At 36.0% G+C, this 21,626-nt stretch overlaps 1 protein-coding gene across 1 annotated transcript in view; it reads left to right on the forward strand.

Annotated features, from left to right (window-relative positions):
• Nucleotides 1-21,595, forward strand: part of LOC113225428 — a 51,727-nt gene extending 30,132 nt beyond the window's left edge. The window contains exon 2 of the mRNA XM_026457737.1: nucleotides 20,411-21,595. Within this exon, the coding sequence (XP_026313522.1) occupies nucleotides 20,411-21,385 (975 nt within the window). The 3' untranslated portion in view covers nucleotides 21,386-21,595. The remainder of the gene's footprint in view (nucleotides 1-20,410) is intronic.
• Nucleotides 21,596-21,626: the final 31 nt, after the last annotated feature.

Genomic DNA, 21,626 nt, shown 5'->3' on the forward strand with positions numbered 1-21,626 from the left:
ATTTTATATGTCCGAAACCAAATAAGTTATAAAAATTATGAAAACAGCTATAGATAGGCCTTATTTTAAATAACGAGTTTATGTATTTGCCTTATTTTCGTTGTATAATCACATCAGACTCTGTTCTTCGGATGAGTCGATATTTTCACACATTACACCACTTTAACATTTTTTATAATATCAAGTAACGGGACGAATAAGTCGTGTGCATTGTGGTAAGCGTCCATAATAATTGCAGTGTCACTTAGAGCTTCAAATCAAAAAGATCAGCAGGGCTAACACGACAGGGCGCGACGTATAGCGCGAGATACTTCCATTCTCGCATAAAAATCCGGCTTTATGTCGCTCTTGCGCAAATCGCATCCTGTCGTGCTAGCCTTACTGGTCTTTGTGATTTGAACCTCTGAGTGACACTGCAATTATTATGGAATGCGAAAGCAGAAAGCGCGGGATTTCTATGCGAAAATAGCAGCATCTCGCGCTATATGTCGCTCTCGCGCAAGTCGCACTTTGTCGTGTTGACCCTACTGAGGGGCACTGCCACTGTGCCCGTCACCCTGATACATAAGATGACAAATCTTATGTGCTACAGGCACATTTCACCAGCACACTTAACTTCAAAACCGAAACACAGTAATGCTCATATTACTGCATGGCGGCAGAAATAAGTAACGTCAATAAAGTATGACGGTAATATATTTCAAAATCAAACGTAATTTTAACATAAAAGAAGCGAAAGGAAATCGAAACTGAAATAATCTTCAAGACGTTTACAATGAGCAATCCATATCAAAGAGAAAGTACGTTTGAAAAATGGACTTGTAAACAATGGAGTAGTAATATTGTTACATTACAGCTCATACATTATTGACATTATGATAGGTGTGCATGATAAATGTGAACAAAACCGCACCAGTTAGATACTGCTAATATTTTGATAACTACTTGCATTTATAACCTGTTTGACCATCTTTGTAGGAGTAATGCACTTCGAATTTGTCATACACGTAATCATTCACATACCATTTCACATTCTCGTATTGTGTACCTCCATTTTATGCAGGTTTTTAACCGACTTTAAAAAAGGAGGAGCTTCTCAATTCGACCTTTTTTTGTTGGAATGAGAGTACCTCAGTATTGGTCCCATATAAATTTGAAGGAAATATTCCACCTCTAAGGGCGGCAAACTAGGAGATGAATCCGGTTTCGCGCACTTTCCTTTAATCGATTTCTATAAAACTCGGCAATAAGGTGTATTTCCAGTAAAAAAGCCAATAAGCTAACTTTTGAGATCGGTTTTTTAAATAAAAAAGTTATAATAATACTATAATTCAGGTTTTTTTTATGCAGTTATTATATGACATCGTTAGACAGATGTTGTCTAATGATGTTGCCTAATAACTGTCTAACAACATACGTTGCTCTGATCCTAAAGTAACTAAAGCTTACTTATGGTAATCTAAAAGAGGACAGTACCATTAATAATTACTGTATTAAATCCGGAACATCATTAGGATTCAGAAATGCTCAAAAATAAGTCAATGCCATCTAGTGGTGTACGACGGAACTTTATTCATGCTTGGAAATGAAACTATTTTTTAGATCAACACAATAATTATAAATAGTACTTTTTGGTGCCTCTCTATAATGTTTTAGTTATTCTTCCATGGTCTTGACTTGCGGTAGTCTTCATCCGATTATAACTTCCTACTTATAAGTGCATTGTCGTCGGGCACGCACATCAGTCGTTAGCACCCGTTTAAAAAATCTACTACAAAACATGTTAGAAAGCATTTTATATCATTTAGGACAATTGCTTATGGCTTGTTTAGTTTTTTATTTTTTTCGTTCCGTTTTTTGAAGTTAGGTAAGTTTATAAAGTGGTTTATTTGTGTGGAGTTAGCTCAAAAATGTATAAGATACAGAAAAATATAATCCACATCCTCTCCAATTCTTGTAACTATTCTACATTTTAGTCGATAGATTTACAAGAATTAGAGAAGATGTGGGTTATATTTTTGTGTATCTAATGGAGCAATAAACATTTTTGACGTAACTCCACTTATGCCATTCTTCCATGAGGGGTGCATGTCTAGTTAAGAATATTTAAAATCATCAATATAATGACTAAAGTCCAATTTAGTTTTTAGTAATTATTTATGAATATTTTTTAGTAATTTGTAGCTTAGTTGGCATAACGTCTGGCAGACACGTTGGTTCGAATCCAACCGGATGGAAGTGACCTTAAGTGTTCGCTCTTTGTTTAAAATTATAAAATTCTTGTTAATCTTAGTACATACAAATACTTAACATAAATTTATTTACTTAATTAATTTTAATATAATTTTGTATCCATTATGAGTGAATAAATAACACTGTTAAATATTGACATGACAAGAAAACCAGCAACAATAACCTGATAACTTACGCTTCAAGTACTATAGAGGTTGATTATAGTAACGCAAACATGAGCTCTAAATGTATAATTGTTAAAACAACGTAACTTACTTTCGTGTATAAATAGGAATTACGAAATTTAGGCTAAGATATACAAATTGTCACTTTTTGACCGACTCTAAAAAAGGCGGAGGTTCATCATTCGAATGTATTGTTTTTTATAATTGTAAGTTATGCGATAACTTTGTGATGCTTCTTTTTTTGTTGAACAGAGGGGTACCTCAGTGTTGGTCCCATTTAAATTTGAAGAAAATATTTCTTCTCTAAGTGGTAACTAGGGGATGAATCCGGTTTCACACACTTTCCGGTAACCAATATCATTAAAACTTGGCAAATAGATGTGATACCACGAACTTTTCAGGTCGATTTTTTTAATGCAAAATTTTAACGTATGCAACCTTCGTAATGTTCAATTTGCAACAAAGAATTTTATGCATTAGCATAACTTCAGTTGTGGCCCACTTTATTAATATTGGACATTCTATGACATTTTTATGCCATTGTCAGTGCAGAGTAACAACCGGTTAACTCCGCAGTCGTGTGATCTCTATCGTGAAGCAATCCGTTAGTTGTCCAAAAATTCCTACCGATTAGAGATAAACCGACAGATTGCACTTGCTACAGTTTCTCACGCTACTATATCAAAACGGTGCAACTACAGTGAGGTTTTTTTATAATATCAAGTGACGGGACGAACAAGTCGTGCGCCTGACGGTAAGCTACACGCCTGTCTATAACAATTGCAGTGCCACTCAAGAGCTTTAAATCTAGATCTGTGAAGCACTGCCACTGCGCCCGTCACCATGTGACATAAGTGGACAGGTCCTAAATTTTTGAAAGCCCCGTGACCGGTTGGTCCCGGGATCACACGATACTCGCATTTGGGCTCATTCGGGTTCCGTTGCAACTTTAAACCGACCCCGGGTCCAGTTGCTACAAACCCGTAATTGTAATAGACTGAGGGTCGTATTCTAGAACTCTACTCAATGCTCAAGTCAGGACTTGAGTATAATTCAAAGCACTAGAAATCATACTCAAGTCCTTGCCATTAGGGTCGTATTTCCAGTGCTTGAAATCATACTCAAGTCTCTCAAATCCTGACTTGAGCATTGAGTACAGGTCTGGAATACGACCCTTAGAGTGATTTTGGAAAATATTAATGTTATCAAATGTAAGATGCCTTACAACACATTGAGAATGTTATATTTGTCAATGGCTGACTCGGTAATAAGCTATGGTCTAGCTAGTTATGGCAGAACGTACAAAATTAAAAAAAATTAAGACTTACAAATAAGACTCCTAAAGAAAATTGTACCCTTGAAAGTGAAATGCAAATATAAAGATAATTATGCTAAACTATTCCAATACTGTAAAGTTTTAAATGTTTATAATAAAGCAAATTTAGCAATTGTATCTGAGTACCAAGAAAAAGTTCCATTTTTGGAGAAGGAAAAAAGACTATCAAGGCTAAGAATATTGAATAGCAATCGTATGTACATTTAAACTTCCAAATTATAACAATGTATATGGTAGGAGAATATGGTCATTTGTACTTCCAGATGTGTTAAACAGAAGAAGTTAGCGCAAATATTAGAATCAACAAATAAAAGGATCTGTACCAGATTGATTGGACGACATTTGGCTAGGGAGTAATATTATATAAGAACTGTGTAAGTAAATATACTAGACTTTGAAATAAGTAATAATGTTAAAATGTGGCTGTGGTTGGAAGTTACTAAGGTGCTTAATTTTAGAACATAAAAATTTTAGCTTTAGTAAGGTGAAATAACTTTTGTAATTTTTCGAAATAAACAGTTTCAATTTAAATTTATTTATTTAACAGTACCCTTAGCGCGGTTTGTACATTGCATCCGATTAATATTCCTTCCTAATCAGAGACTATACAAATCAAGAACACTCGGATCCATCTCGGATATCACTTGTGCACTTAGGTCGATTCGAACCCGAGACAATACGAACGTCTCTTGTACACCTAGAGATAAAATGATACTGTGACATTTCGGACCGATATATCTCGGATTCGGAACTGGGGGTCTACTCTCGATCTCCGTCCGACATCCGTCCGAAACAATTACTGTCAAATAAGTAATATTCGACAAAATTAAAAGACAAGTATCAAATATGAAGCTTCATTGGCATCACGCGTCTTTTCAATTGGTCAAGTATTGCTTATTTGGCAGTAATTGTTTCGGAGGGATGTCAGACGGAGATCGAGAGTAGACCCACTCAAACGCTCTTACCCTTCTAAACCGGAACGCAGTAATGCTCATATTACTGCTTGGCGGCAGAAATAGGTAAGATGACAGTACTTCCCTGGACATACTCTTTCATAAGAAGCTCTACTGCTACTAAATTGTTAGTAGCAGTTATGACTGCAGTGGATTTTACTAATACTATGACAACCAGTGGACAAGTGGAAACTTAATTACATCTGTGATTGTTTTTATTGACTCAGCTATACGAGTTAAGAAATACCGAGTTCTCGTTAAATTTTTCGGATCTAAAAGCGAGTATATTTGGTTTTTCAAACACACCAACGTTTCGGACTATTTACCCGTGGGACCTGTAAAGAGCCTGAACTGCAACATTGGTTTATTTAAAAAAATATACGCGTTGGAAATGAAATCATTTCTTCGTATCTAATTCACGTATATTTGTGATTGTGAAAATCCGCCGTCAGCTGACATCAACCATGATCATGTAAAGGGCCACATGCGTTGGTTTGTTTGAAAAAATAAAAAATAGTTTAATTTCCTTTCCGAAAACCTAATTCACTAAATATGCGCAATTATACGACTCATATGAAGAACTAAGTTCTATGTGATTATATAGCGAAGAGAGAATAAGTACGTTGCGAGAATAATTTCCTTATTCAAACTAATGCCTACGTAAAGGTGTTCTGAGAATTTATATAATTATCTTATTTCATTTCGGAAATATAAAATCGAACGACGATCGATCTGACATCCACAGCGAAGAAGAACGAACGAAATGTAGGTACCTACTATGTCCTGAGAACAAGTAGTCTTGCACATAGACCTTTGTTCTACGGATGAGTCGATATATCTGAATAAATTTTTTTTATAAAACAAACCGACCTTATTCGTGGAATAGATGTAGATGTATTTATTTGCCAAGTTTTATTGAAATCGGTGGCCGGAAAGTGCGCGAAACCGCATTCATCCCCTAGTTTGTCATCATTACAGGTGGAATACTTTGGTACCCTCATTCCAACAAAAAAGAATCGTCAAAATCGGTTCACAAATGCCGAACGAAAACGAGTTATCGCGTAACATACACACAAAAAAATACAATCGAATTGAGCCTCCTGCTTTTTACTTGACTGCGGGAGCGTTATGTTTTTCAAGTGTATGTATGTATGTATGTATGTATGTATGTATGTATGTATGTATGTATGTATGTATGTATGTATGTACATTTCTTTTTCACGCTATACAGCCCAAACGGCTTGATGGATTTTGACGCATGAGGTGTCGTTAGATTCGTCTTGTGGGAGTGTCAATAGGCCATAAAAATAGTGAGGGGGAAATTTTTTTTATCTTTCCAGCAAAATTTTTTTGCGGTCGGGTTTTTGTTTTTTTAAATAATTTTTAGACTTGTTTGAAGTTTATTTAAAAATAGAACTCTCATTTCTTAAACGAATATTACTTAGAACAAGATATAAAAGAATGAATAATGATATTAATTCGCTTAAAATGTGGTTTACATAAGATAGTATAAATATATATAACAGTCCTCATATTTCCACCGATATTGGCATATAAATTCATGAATATCTTTTATCTCGGCAGCTAAACAGTTCTAAAGCAATTCCAATGAAGTATAAAGCTTATATATAAAGAAAGATATAGATAGAAAGTGTGTCAATAAATATTAAATTTAAGAAACACGCGAGATAGCTCTTTTAGTAGGTTTCTCTTGATTATCTAGAGCAAATGTGTGACAGCGCAGCGTGTCAAATATAGCGATTTCCATAGAGGTAGGTACTTAGCGCTCACTAGTGTGGCAAACAAGTGTGTATTTTGATGAAATGTTTATTTTCAATTATTGTCTTTTTAAATTGAATTATTGTCACATTTTCTAGCTCATTCTAACCAATGTTCGTTTTGAAAATAAACTGTTTTATTAAGTAACTATACTTGTTTTTTGAAACAAAACAACATTTCGGGATTTTTACAGGGCACATGGTCACAGATGAGTAGCTGTGATCCGAATTAAGCAGTTTCATTTCCAATAAATCATACCCTACCTCAAAAGTTCATTTATCACATGAAAGTTGAAATAATTATACCTTTTTTATGAGAAAAATAAACCAACATCAAAAGTTTGTGGAATAACATCTATTTGCCATGTTTTATTGAAATCTCCGTGATCGGCTTGCACACGGGTTTTCATGGTGTCGCCATCTCTGAGGTCACGGGTTTGATACCCGGCCGGGTTATTGTAAAAAAGCTAACTTTTCTATATTCTACTTTTCGATACTGTCATTGTTTCCGATTTCCATTACATAAGTACTTTATTAATGAAATTTTTATTGAATTGATATTCAATTATTTTTTGTGAAATTACTCCACTAGTTTGTTATAATTATTAATACAAAGATCGAACACTCAGAAAAAACACTCAGAAAAAATTCCTTCAATCCGGTCGGATTCGAACCGACGTCTTCTTGCATACCGTGCCAGACGCTATACCAACTAAGCCACGGAACGAACCAACGGACCTCACGAATTTTTCTTTGTGCTTGCGTCGTCTTTGTACTTGGTCTTTCAACGACTTTATAGTCGTAGCGCCATCTATGAGAAATCTATTGCAGATTTATCACCCAGTTAGTACCTTTACAGCTACCAGTCCTGGCGAGAGATGTCGCTATTCACTGTATTAATTAAATTTTTATTGAATTGATATTCAATTATTTTTTGTGAAATTATTCCACTTGTTTGTTATAATTATTAATACAAAGATCGAACACTCAGAAAAACACTCAGAAAAAATTCCTTCGATCCGGTCGGTTCGAACCGACGTCTTCTTGCATACCGTACCAACTAAGCCACGGAACGAACCAACAGACCTCACGAATTTTTCTATGTGCTTGCCGTTGGTGCTGGCCGTATTAATAATTATAAGTACTTTAGTTACTTGCTTTAGGATCAGAGCAACGTATGTAATGTTGTGCAATATATAATGTCTACTGGTGGCGCTTCCCATGGCCATTTTATTATTATTATTTTGTTACACACTATAGTCATATAAATTATTTATCTCCCTATTTGGCTCCTTGTGTAGACGGTCATATTTGTCAGCGTCTGCGTGTTTGTCTGTACTTCAATAATGATTAACAATATTTGAACACCCAATAACGAATATAAGCAGATGTGAAGTGCGATCATTATACATCCACTGCATTAAGCATTACTGTTTCATTTCTTGAGCAAACTTTTATAATGTTCTCCACTTTCTTGACACATGACACATTTTGCTCTAATTATTTAATTACAGACACATATTTCTTTAATACCTCCAACCACTTAGCAGCCTTCGTCGTTTAAAACATAATGACATAATGTTTACTTTATTACAATTATTATACAGTTGCTAATAACAGATATTTCCGAAAGTTCCATTCCGTTTTCACTTTCCGTGAGCGCGAAAGTGCTGGCGTGGTTTGAATGTTTATGTTTTGTCAGCTGTAAGCTGTTAGTTGAATGGACTTTTGTATTTTATATTGTATAAATTTAGCAAACTGTTATGGAAGACTAAAACGTTTATTGTTCATAATTTCGTCTCGAGAAAACTCTTTGTCAGCATTACTGTGTTCCAGTTTTGAAGGGTAAGGCAGCTGGTGAAATTACAGGCACATGGGACTTGTCAACGTATGTCTCAAGGTGACGGGCGCAGAGGCAGTGCCCCTCAGATCTTTGCTATTAAAAATCTGTTACAAAATTCGTTTTAATTGCTAACACCACGTCGATAATGGCTTTTTTTTATAAAACCAAGTAACGTGCGTCTGGTGGTAAGCGCGTATTTGCGCTATTATAGCGCTTCATTGCTTTGACGCCATCCAGCACCAGGTCTAGCATATAGTTCACGCCCTGCGTTCGATTGGGTTCGTTTTGAATCCGAGACTATACAAACCTAGAAAACTTATCACTTGTACATCTAGAGATAAAATGATCCCTGTGACATTTCGGACCGTCATTTCTCGGATTCGAAAAGAATACGAAACGTTATTATTAGACTGCTACCAAATAGCTTAAGCACACCCTTAATAAAATCCTATTGCTCCTAGACTATTCAATCAAAGAGCAATAAAACGTCCATTGCCATTGATTGCCACACAATATGATTGCCAATAGGTCAACCAAAACGTGACCACCATGTTTTATGAACTTTATAACTTATATTATAATGCGTTCTAGTTACTAAATAGCCCTAAACGAAAATTCTACCTTTTTACTTACACGTATAGAACGTTAGATAATGCGTAATGAAATGCATGTGAAAGAAATTTGAAAGTTATTATGTAAGTTAAGCAAAATTGTTTTTGCATGAGTGGACTTCGTTTTATTTTTTTGATAAATTTTAATATGAGAAATTGTAGTCATTTCGACTGATGGAAGAAATTATTAACAATAATAATAATAAAAATTGCATTGCCACAGCGCCCGTCACCCTGAGACATAAGTTAACAAGCGCATGTGCCCATAATTTCACTAGCACCCTTACACTTCAAAACCGGAACGCAGTAATGCTGACATTACTGCTTCGTGGCAGCAATAGGTAAGGTGGCAATACTACCCCTAAATCGAACTCTTTCACAAGGAGCTCTGCTGCCACGGAAATGACATGATAACACAGAATAGAAACACAAGTATCACAGATTAAGCTAATGTACAACAGGCCGCCTTAGATCGCCTGAAAGAAATTGCTGCTTAGCCAGCAGTTTCTTCCAGGAGATCTTAGGTAGCATGGCTTGGTATTCTGTAAAAAAAAAGATAAAAAATAAACATAATAAATGTCTCCCTATTTGGTGCTTTTGTTCTCATAATAATTATGAAAACAACCAAAACAAATGGCGGTCACCTCCATAACCGATAACATTTTTCACAGTTAAACTACTTTCTAGACCCACTTTAAAACTGTCCCACTACTTGCGAATTCACGCTAATTACAGGCCACGTAATTATTACATAAACACTTTAGAAATGACACGGCCTATATAATAAAGTTCATTGAAATGCATAAAACGTTTTTGGAGCACCCCTTGTATGCCAGTTGCATAGCAATTTGAAAATTAGTGCAAAAAATCACGTGGCATGGGTATAAATACATTTTACCACTTTATTGCTGTCCGTTTCTCTCGTTTCTCGTTTTAGACACTAGGGCTTAAGCTACTACCAGACGTACTGCACATTCATATTCATTGCATTACATGGGTGATATAAAAGTTCTTAAAATAATTTTAAGTATAATCATCTAACCCCGCAGGGCACTGCAATTTATTTGACTTCAAAAAAATTTCATCTTTAGTAAACTAAAATTAAAATAATAATAATAATTATAATGAAATACAATATCAAATTATTGTTAAATTAAGCAAAAACTTTTTATAATTTGAATAATAAAAGTATTAATAATACAAGTTAAGATAGTATCAAAATAAAAAATAATAATGCATTCTTCTAACCACTATCACATCATTTTTTAAATGCGGGTCATCTTATTTATTAATATTATTTATAGTCTGTGCTCTCGGAAAACTCTTTGCATGCACGAAGTTGATACAACTGTCGAAATCTACTTTTTAGCAGTAGAGCGTCTCATGGAAAAGATCGTCCAGGGAAATACTGCTACCTTACCTATTTCTGCCGCCAAGCAGTAATGTGAGCATTACTGCGCTTCGGTTTTGAAGGGTAGGGTGGTGGTGAAATTACAGGCACGTGGGTTTTGTCAATTTATGTATCAGGGTGACGGGCGCACTGGCAGTGCCCCACTGCAGCTATTGTGCCGCACGACTTATTCACCCAGTCACTAGATATCATAAAAAAGACTGCACGCTCTCAACACTGTCTGTAAGCAGTTAGAAACGCGTGCCTATGTAGAGCGCAGTGTATTTATTGATTTCGAAATAGAAACACATATGTTACTTGTAGCTTGTCACTGAACATTTAAGGTTCCAAATGCTGACTTTACTTTTCTAATAAGGAAATAAACATATCATTATTGAAATCTTCCATTTTAATTTGTCAATAAATTCACATCCGTAAAATCAGATCGAAAATGTAAACAATGAAAACATTACAAATGTGAAATAAATCCATCGTGTTGTTTCCTTCAATAACTAAGAATTATTTTGGTCATTCACGGACTAGTGTTCACTACCTAATTTCCGTGGCAATTATTATTCTTTAAGTACCTAGTCGATTTTTTATTGTGCAATATTATTTGATATTAGAGTATTGTATTGTAAAATATTATTTGATAATTACACGATGATATATTTGAATATTTAAATAATAAAAATTGCCACGGAAATTAGGTAATGAACACTAATCCGAAAGGACCGATTTAATTATGTAAATGAAATGAAGAAATTTTTTGCCATTTCGGTCAGCCGTGACCATGAGATCTGTAAGAGCCCGTTGGTTGGTTTAAAAACAAATATAGGTACGCGATTGAAATCCGAAAAATTTGTTTCATACATCGTGTTTTCTTACTTTGCTTATGAAAACACAATAGACACTTTTACTATATCTCTTATTCTTTGTCCTTGAGTGTCCTTGATCACGACTTCACAACAAATTGTACTCGGGTCAAATATGGCGGACCTCGCGAAGGAGCCCGTACATCTTTTCTTTTTAGAATCAGTTGAAATACTTAATATTAGAAAATGAAATTATATTTACAACAATGTTACATTAATTTTAATTATATATTTTTATTTAATTTAATTAACACAAGTAATATAATTTCACATACCAAGCATTATTGAAAAAAGTAACTGTGTACGAATAGTTGTTAAACGTTGACATCAAGTAGAATACTTTTTACAAATTAAATAGTTAATTATTGTTTAATATTTTTGGTAGAATATACTTTAAATATGTATTCATAATAATACAAATTAACTATTTTCTTTCACTTAGCGTCGAAACCTTCTGCTTACAATGCAAACATATTGGCTTCTAAGCTAAAATCAGTTCTACTAAGCTTCCATTAATTATATCGGAGTATTAGGTTTTCACGATTGTTACACATAGGACAATTACAAACTATCATACGTGATTTGAAAAAATAGTTTCAATCAATTAATCATCTCAATTTTCATTCTAATCACGAATATCTAATCGCTCATTCACGACTCCAAAAGTCATGTTTTTAACATCATGATTCACCATCTCAACATGAAAATCATGATCAATATCATGACCGTAAACTTCTATGCAAAACTACGAAGTCATGACGTGTTGACATAAATATTTTTGCATAACATGGTTATTGATCAAGATGGGCGGTTTCTTTTAAAATTCATAATGTTAAATAGTTTATGCCACAATAGTTTTATAAATTCAAGGGACGGGATGTACAAGTCGTGCGCCTGGCAGTAATCGTAAAGATCATAGGGACACTGCCATTGCGCCCGTCACCCCGGGACTAAGCTGACAAATCCTATTTCACCACCAACCTGACCCCACAAAACCGGAACGCAGTAATGGTCACATTGCAATAGGTAACTTACTTGGTAGTTCTCTGGACAAACTCTTTCACAAGGTCTACTGCTACTAAAAAGACTATCACTTGAAGCTCATAAAAAAAAAGTTTACTTTGGTTAAAGGTTAGTTACCTACTGCATTTTTTATATATTATAAAATCCAACTTCTGCTTTCTAGGTGAGTAGTAGATTCGAAACTAAACTCAACACTTAGGGTCGTATTCCAGAACTCTACTCAATGCTCAAGTCAGGATTTGAGTATGATTCAAAGCACTCGAAATCATACTCAAGTCCCTGCCATTAGGGTCGTATTTCCAGTGCTTGTGTTTGCAGTGCAATCCTGACTTGAGCATTGAGTAGAGTTCTAGAATACGACCCCTAGTCTATTACAGAACTAGTGGCAGCGAAAATTGTCAATAGTTCTGTGAAGAAAACTGTCTATTTGAACAAATGAGGAAAATTACAAGTAGCTCTGTCAACAGAACTGTACAACAGAACTAGTGGGAATAGTGGTTTTAACATATTATTTTAAGCAGTACAATGTATTTACACGAATCCAAAATTCAAAAAGCATTTAATTATTATTTGGTGCTTTTAACCTCTTTATGTCACCCCTTGTATCTATAATATGGACATTTATCTATTCATTTCAAGCATATTATTAAAAAACAACTTTACTTTACCAAAACTTCCATCATCGAGGTAAGTAAATAAAATCCCTGACCTGGAAAAAGTGTCTATTCTCAAACTATGAATTGAAAACTAGATCAAACAAATTGTTTTATTTTCCCACAGAATTAATTTTGTTTTCTATAACATGATGCAACTATTCTTCTGAATCGAGGAGGTGAGAAAGCGATGCGTCTCATTAATAGATGTTTTAGACGTACATAGAGTTTATGTTAAAAGATGTAGCGGATAAAGTAGAAGCGAAGACAGTCGTCTTCACAAAGCCCAAATTCCTATATGGGGCAACGCATACGCTTCTATAATAAGATTCTGATTGATATTCAAAATTTGGCATTCACGAGGTTTAAAACTATAGCGAAACAAAAACTTTATACTAAAGATTTACAGCTTCTGCGTACTTGGATGTCAAAAATCACTTAGTTGCAAGTAGTTTCGATCTATGATGTTTGAAATAAATATTGTAAATGATAAATTGTGTACAAATATTTATTAACAAAGAGCAACCCCTAGAGTTTTTTTGGGAATCTGCGAGTGAGCAGTAGAGTTTAATCAATATGACGGTTTCAAGTGTAATTTGCTTACCTATGAAATAAAGATTCTTTGATTTGTTAAAATAACTAACTAACCAGTTAAACAAACTAACTGAACTGAGATCTTTATAGGTAGGATTCACACATCGTTGGGGTCCATTAATTGTATACTTAATCATAACCACGTGTTATAAAATTAATAATTAGCGTAAGAGGCCAACATTTTATTCAAATCTCGATTATTTTTGTTATATGGATTGTTCCGTTATGTTTATGACACTTGAAGTTGACTTTTAGAGCTTGTTGCGAAGTTCTATAAGTTCGATGTCAATGTTTGTTGAAAAAATAAGTTCTTGAAATTTACATAGCAAGTTGTTCAGTTAGATAAAAAGTTTCCTCCTACATGTCCGTGGAACAACGGCCTTTCTGAAGAGGTGTCATGCTATCAGTATGAAATACAATTTTGAAACATTAAGGACGATTAACGGTTCTATTTTGAGTGAATGAGCTTGTAAAAATCTGCTAGCGGTACACAGACGCAGCAACGGATTGCCATGCTCAGTTTTGGGCACAACTTTTGTTCCCAAAAAAGATTCATGATTTTTTACTGTATTATTATTATCATTGCTGGGTGTATGTTTGTTGTTTTTAGAGTATTATTAATCATAACGGGCTATGGTAAAATATTAGTGAGTGTTTACAGAGTCAACAGCGCGTCATGCTGACACTTGAGATTTGATTGAAAATGATGTTCTTTCGGGTCTATGCGTATATATAAAAGGTTAGTTGGAAGAAATCTCTTTATGGGATAAGCTCGCCTTTGTACACAAATATTTAAATTGTTTCTGAACATTTGTAAGTTACTTTGTGGTACAATAAAGTGTTTAAATAAAAAAATAAAAAAAATATATTTTTTCTCAATCAAACCAGCGTTTCATTTACTTTTATAGTTCAAAATAGGTTTATGATTTGCATGAACTATATTTATACGTATTTTTGACGTTTTGCATTCGCTGTTGACCTCAATAGAGTTTCCCAGCAGGTGTGTCGAAAAATGAACATGGACAAGACGAAACTGATGTTGAATGCCCATGTTGTACACACCCCTATAACAATGGGAACCTCTATTCTCGAAGTTGTTGACGAGTATGTCTACCTCGGATAAACCGTCCAATTAGGCAGAGCCAACTTCCAGGAAAAGATCAATCGTCGAATCCGACTAGGTTGGGCAGCTTTCGGGAAGCTGCGCGACGTCTTCTCGTGTGCAATACAAAAATCTTCGAGCAGTGCGTGTTATCTGCGATGACCTACGGCTCTGAGACGTGGTCACTTACAATGAGCCTCATAAAAAAGATCAAAGTCACTCAACGAGCTATGAAGCGAGCAATGCTCGGCATTTCTCTACGTGGTCGAATCAGAAATAAGGAGATCCGTAGAAGAACGAAAGTCACCGACATAGCTCGAAGGATTAGCAAGTTGAATTGGCAGAGCACATAGCTCGTAGAACTGACGGCCGTTAGGGCAGAAAGGTTCTTGAATGGAGACCACGAACCAGAAGGCGTTCAGTAGGACGGCCCCCTACTAGATGAACGGATGACCTTATAAGGGCGGCGGGAAACCGATGGATGCACGGCGCTTCCGACTGGCTAGTCTGGCAATCTTTGAGGGAGGCTTATGTTCAGCAGTGGACGTCTTCCGGCTGATATGATGATGATGATGATGATATTTGTTGTCGGTTGACGACTTTACAATACGTCACTTTTTTGTATGATACCAAGTAAGGGAACGAACAAATCGTGCGCCTGTCCATAACAGTTGCAGTGCCACTCAGAGCTTAAAGCGCTGTTCTCTCTGTCTGCTTTGAACCCGGGACCTCTGCGTGGCAGTCCAGGATGGTAACCGTTTGACCGCAGAGGCAGTGATAGTATTGTATGTAAAAAAAGTAATTTTAATTTTGACTGTGGCATACATGTTTAACTATTAGTATTGTTAATATAAGTTGAACAAAATGAATAAATTAAGAAGTATTTACTCGTGTTTTGTTCAAAATCTTATCCGACACTTTTGCATCTCTTATTTTAGCGAACTGCTTATTTGTTAATCTGTCTGCAATAAGCCAAATATTTCGTAACTTAAACCACTCACGATGATGGATAACACCGATCACTTTGTGAGAACTATAACATAGATTGAACATATTGTTCGTACGTACATTTTTTCATTCAATGTTTTCTATTTCAGTGGAACGATTTATGTAATCGTCTTTTTGTTACGATTGTACTGAGCATGTTTTTGATGTGTTGTCTCTACAACAAAAAAAAGTATTAGTGGTGTTAGGTCTGAGATTTCATAACGTTGTTTACCTGAGATTCGCAACTTTGGTGTAATAAGGTCCCATCTGTAAAATGTCAACTTTTCAGGAGAAAGGTCTACGGCGATTCAGTCTCGAGCGCGTAAGACACAAAGCAGCAACCGCAGTGGTTACTTATTATTTCAAAACGTACTAAAAAAAACATTTATAGTGTTTTTGTGCTATAATTCTGTGTAAATTATAATACAACTTGTTTAACAAGTTCGAATTGGTTTGACAGGTTTCAATAAGAAGAATAATAAGATAAGCATCTAATTTTTCTATATTTTTTAAAGGCTCATGCATAGCAATCGATTTAACAGTACCCGAATTTGAAACAGTGTTGTAATCTCTTAAGAACAAAGTTTTCTTCTAAGTTAGTTTCCATTATGGGTGGCAAGGAAACTTCTATGCGGAAAGTGAGCGATTGAATTGCATGATGTCATTCCGACTTCCTCTTTCCATCATCGAGTGGACTACACGTGGGCTGGGGTTCCACCCCTAAGTTTGATTATTCCCAGAATCGGCACGAAACCTCGCTTCCACATTTATATGGCGAGCGGCTAGGGAGTGGTATTCCCTGCCTGCGGACGTGTTCCCCGAACGTTATAACTTGGTCCTTTTCAAGGCGAGAGTGAATAGCGATTATTTGGATGTGCATGCCTCGTCATCAACCTCATTGTCTCTTTCCATCAGGTGAGATGGAGGTCAAATGCGCAATTATTTTTATATACATACTAAGAAAGGTTTAACGATTATATTTGAAGTAAATAAATTATTTTTTTATGCTTGTAACGATGAACATATAAACAACATTAAAAAAATACCATAATAATAAAGAACACAACTGGTTGATGACTTTACCAAGCCGTGACCATAAGACGTGTAAAGGACCCGAAAAGCGGGTTTGTTTGAAAAAAAAAACAAATATGTACATGTGTGTTTTATTCGGAAGAAAACAGTTTCAGTTCCAATTAGACGGCCTCAGTGGTCGAGTGGCTTGCACACCGGTTTTTATGGTGTCGCCGTCTCTGAGATAGAAAACTAACTTTTCTATATTGTCTCGGGTCTGGGTGTTTGTGGTACCGTCGTTGTTTCCGATTTCCATAGCACAAGTGGTATAGCTACCTACTTTGGGATCAGTGTAACGTCTGTGATGTTGTCTAATATATATATATATATATCGATATGTAACTATCGCGAAAACCTAACTCTATAGATTATATCTATCTATATCTTCGAATATGGCTCAGCATTCCTACCTGCCAAGTCCATAAAATGTTTTAAAAAATTACTTCCAGAAAAACGTACTAGAATGTTGTTATAAAATAAAAACGAACAATTTCCTTTTATGTTAACTTGTATGAGTTAAAGACAAGTTTTCTACTTCATAAGCAAGTCATTGACCTTCATACCTTTACAACGTACGGATCTACGTACTCGCACAAAACACTTTTTCTTCGCAATTTCGCAATTTGCTTCTTCTTCTTCTTATCATAACGATGTGATACACTATAATGCTTGTCATCCTGGTGAAAACATGAATGGTACCTACGTCGAGGAGAGTCAGAATGCGGTTGTATGTTAACGAATCCTGACAAATTTAGTACTAAAAAAAGTAACTAAATTGTAATATTTAGTACCTACTGAAAAAATTGTACCTCCATCAGAACGAAGTAATAGCAATATCAAAGGTACACCTGGTACACCCGCCAAATTGACATTCAATGTGGCGGGTGTACCTTAAATTACCAGTTTTTTATTTAATAACTATGAAAACGTTTTGTTTCAAAAATGTGTACCTTAATAGTACCCTAAACTAAAAGAAACGCCAACTCGGCCTGCTGATTAGTACGAAATTAAATGTACCTAAATTGTACTATTTAGTACCTATTCTTAAAAAAAAATATACCTCCATCGGAACGAAGTCTCAAAGATACACCCGCCGCCGTAGTTACAGTCAATATGGCGGGTGTACTTCAAATTACCCGTTTTTATTTAATGACTATTAAACCTTATAATTCCAAAAAATTGTACCTTAACAGTACTCTGAAGTAAAGAAACTCCAGCTCGATCTGCTGGTTAGTTCCTGCTGACCATGGCCATGGTAATCCAGGGAAGACACTGGATTGGCTCTGGTACTATACTGACACGATCTGGTCCATTACTATTGAATGAATGAATGGATGTATGGACCTTTGCAGCAAAATTATCGATGTCTATATCACTGATTCTCATACAGTATTGTTACCAAGTAGATACTCATGTATCTAAGTCAGCATTCGATAGCGGATAATTACATGAATTTCAATACAATGGCACCACAGAATGGCACGATGACCTTACGTCGTCGCGATATTTTTGTTTGCTAGCTTATTAACACCATCTTTGCATTTGCCTATCTTGTTGGTAATTTGTTATCCTGATTAACAAGTTAGCGTTTTAACAATAGGTAGTTTTTTTAAACTTGGCGTTTTAAGATCGGAGGTTGCGACATCTTTAATTATTCCTAGCTGGTAGATTGTTTTTAATTATTCTCAGATTTCAGCTTTTTTTTATTGGTTTATAAATACTTCATGACATCATAATATTTTATTTTGTGTTAAATATCGTAAAATTGTTTTAGGAGCCACATCTCTAACTACAATGTTAAAATAAATTAAACAGTAATAATAAGCATTACTGCGTTCCGGTTTGGAAGGGTAAAGGTGCTGGTGAAATTACAGGCACATGGGACTTGTTAACTTGTCTCAGGGTGACCGGCGCAGTGGTAGTGCCCCTCTGATCACAAAGACTGCAACTGTTATGGACAGGCGTGTCGCTTAACACCAGACACACGACTTGTCCGTTCCGTCACCTGTTATTATTAAAGTTCGAGGTCGTAAAACTTGCAACACACATTCACAATATCCACACCTTCATTAAGATACGAGTAACATGCAACACAATGTACATACATATATTATTTTCAAATATCTAGCTCGATTATGCGCGTACGGTTCATGTAAGAAAAGGAAACGCGTCGATACAATTTGGTATGGTCGAGCGGTCGCTGCGCACGCGCCTCTATCGTTTCCGAGCTCTATTGTTACGAGAAATTATATTTAGAGTACCCTTCGTTGATATACGTTTCATTCATTTATTTATTTATGAAGATACAGGTTTTTTTAAATAACGCTGTGTGCGTACACTATATATACACTATTTTTCACGTAGTTCGTATTACGTTTGTCTTCATGCGATAAAAGCACTTGTGACATATGATTCCATGGAGTTTCATTATACTGTGGGTACGAATTAATAATAAAGCAAATATACCAAATGAACCCAAAATAAAATAAAATAAACCCAAACTCACGAGAGAAATAAACGTAGACCATTCAAATATTTTGCTGGCCCGGGACTCGAACCCTTCGCGTTCGACCACGGCGGCCAATTTAAAAATGAATAACAAAGAATAAGGCAAAACAAACCCCTATAGCGTATTCTAGTAGCGGAAATCAAAATTTACTTTGAGTCTCTTGACTAGGATATGTAAACTCGTCCATTCATCCATCCATCATCATCATGAGTCCACCATATATTATATCTCAAAAATACGCACTCTCAAAATAGGGTTTAGGCCATGGTCCGACACCCTGGCCCTATGAGAATTGGGAACCCAACGTTTTCCAAAGACTGGGTACCGTCTCCGACATGCAGGTTCACCATTTTCTAGAGGTGTTGCAGCATAACATTGGCAAATGTAGTATCTTAGTAATTAAAGGCATTCGGTACATGCCGCTGGAATTTGAAACTTGGACCTCTGAGTCGTGCCTCAACCGTCTTCCGCCAGACTTACACTCTTCTAGTTACTTCGGAAACAACAAACTTGTGAAAAGAAAGTAGAGTGTACGGTTAGATTTATTCTTCTCATAAAATATCTAAAGATAAGAAATTGTACATTATTCTTTTATAATCTTTCACATTGTCATTAAAAATTACCATCCACAGTTTCTTTAAAATACCTAGGCGTACGAGTACGTAAGTATAACAGTAAGTCGTAGGAAAATAAACAAAACACTTCATTATTTTTCTATCATATAACACGTCTGCTGCAACGAATGGGAGCTTAACATCTGTTCAAACTTGGTTTGGCCTCTTTCCTCACAACTTGTTATCAAATGTTATTTATTTATAAATAAATAAATAAATAACGCACACACTCAACATAGCCCCGCACTAGGGAAGCCCTGTGTCGCGGGTGCCATGGACACACACATAGACAACCACAAATTACACCCAAACTCACGAGAGAAATAATTGTAGGCCATACAACTATTTCTCCCGGCCCGGGAATCGAACCTGGGACCTCTGCGTGGCAGTCCGGCATGATATCCGTTCGGCTACGGAGGCAGTTATTTATACATACTTACCATTAAGTACGCGCTGGAGTACGAGCTTATGGACCTCCGCCCGTCGTCTCCAGACATACCTCTATTAGCATCAATCTTAAAAAGACACACGTAAACGGGCCTTGGTACTTTTATCCCGACCTTTTTATCATCCGCAATTTAGTTGAAATTTGGACGCCGAGGTTATTTGTATTGTTCTAGTCAATTTATTAAAGTATTGTTCTCGTCTTTCCAGGCACTCGCGTGGTGCTGTCTCGCCATTCTCCCATTCACATGGAACACTGTCAATGGCCATGGAAGGCTAATTGAACCTCCATCGAGGGCATCAGCCTGGAGATACGGCTTCGACACACCACACAATTACAACGATCATGAATTGTTCTGCGGGGGCTTCTCAAGACAATGGCAAAAAAATAAAGGAAAATGTGGAGTATGTGGTGATGCTTGGGATGCTCCAACTCCAAGAGCTCACGAATTAGGAGGACGGTTTGGAAAAGGTGTAATAGTAAGAAGATATTCACCCAAAGACGCTATCACAATCAAGATCGAGTTAACAGCTAACCACAATGGTTATTTCGAATTTAGAGTTTGTGACGATCCTAAAGATACTACACAGGAATGTTTAGACAAAAATGTTCTTAAATTTGATGGGAGAGATGGTACAAAGTTTTATCCTAAAGATGGAAATAAAATCTATGAAATGAAATATCGACTACCAGAGGACTTGGAATGTGCCCATTGTGTCTTGCAATGGCGATATATGGCTGCTAACAATTGGGGAGACTGTGAAAATGGAACTGGAGCTATAGGATGCGGTCATCAGGAAGAATTTCGGGCATGCGCCGATATTGCCATAGGAAAGAGCTTTGCTACAACTACAAGGAGGCCAAGACCGTCATACGTACCTCCTGCCAGGAGACCTACGGTACCAACGCCGGAAGAATCGACTAGAAGTTCGTGGTACGGTGTGGTTGTAGCCGTTGTGGCGTTATTGGTTGCTGTGGCAGTCTTTGCTGGTATTTATCTATATTACTATAGAGGAGGAATGAGGATCAAGAATCTCCTAAAGTCGAAGGCTGCTCCTCCCGCGCCCGTACCTCCGCCGAGACATAAGAGGGCGTCACTGTCTAGAGAAACACCACCGGAATTGTCGTCTCCTAAAATTAGTCCTGAATCAGGATTTGAAACTGTAGATCTTAGAGCTAAATGATTTTTCTTTTTCTTCAAAATGCTAACAGAACTGATTTTGTATGACAGTAGCCACTTACTTTCCTTGTATTTTTGATAATTTCACTTCTGTTAGCAGTTTGATTGTTTTTCTACCACTGCCGTAATAGTGATATTTGTGTGGATGACGTGCGCCGATCCAGTGCGGATTTTATTGACCTGATTTTATTTAATTTTTAAGCTAGTTAGAACTTCTTGTAAATTTATTTATGTTTTTTAATTAA

This window comes from Hyposmocoma kahamanoa, unplaced genomic scaffold (assembly GCF_003589595.1).
Source record: "Hyposmocoma kahamanoa isolate Upper Pololo Valley unplaced genomic scaffold, ASM358959v1 160, whole genome shotgun sequence".
Classification (NCBI taxonomy): Eukaryota; Metazoa; Arthropoda; class Insecta; order Lepidoptera; family Cosmopterigidae; genus Hyposmocoma; species Hyposmocoma kahamanoa.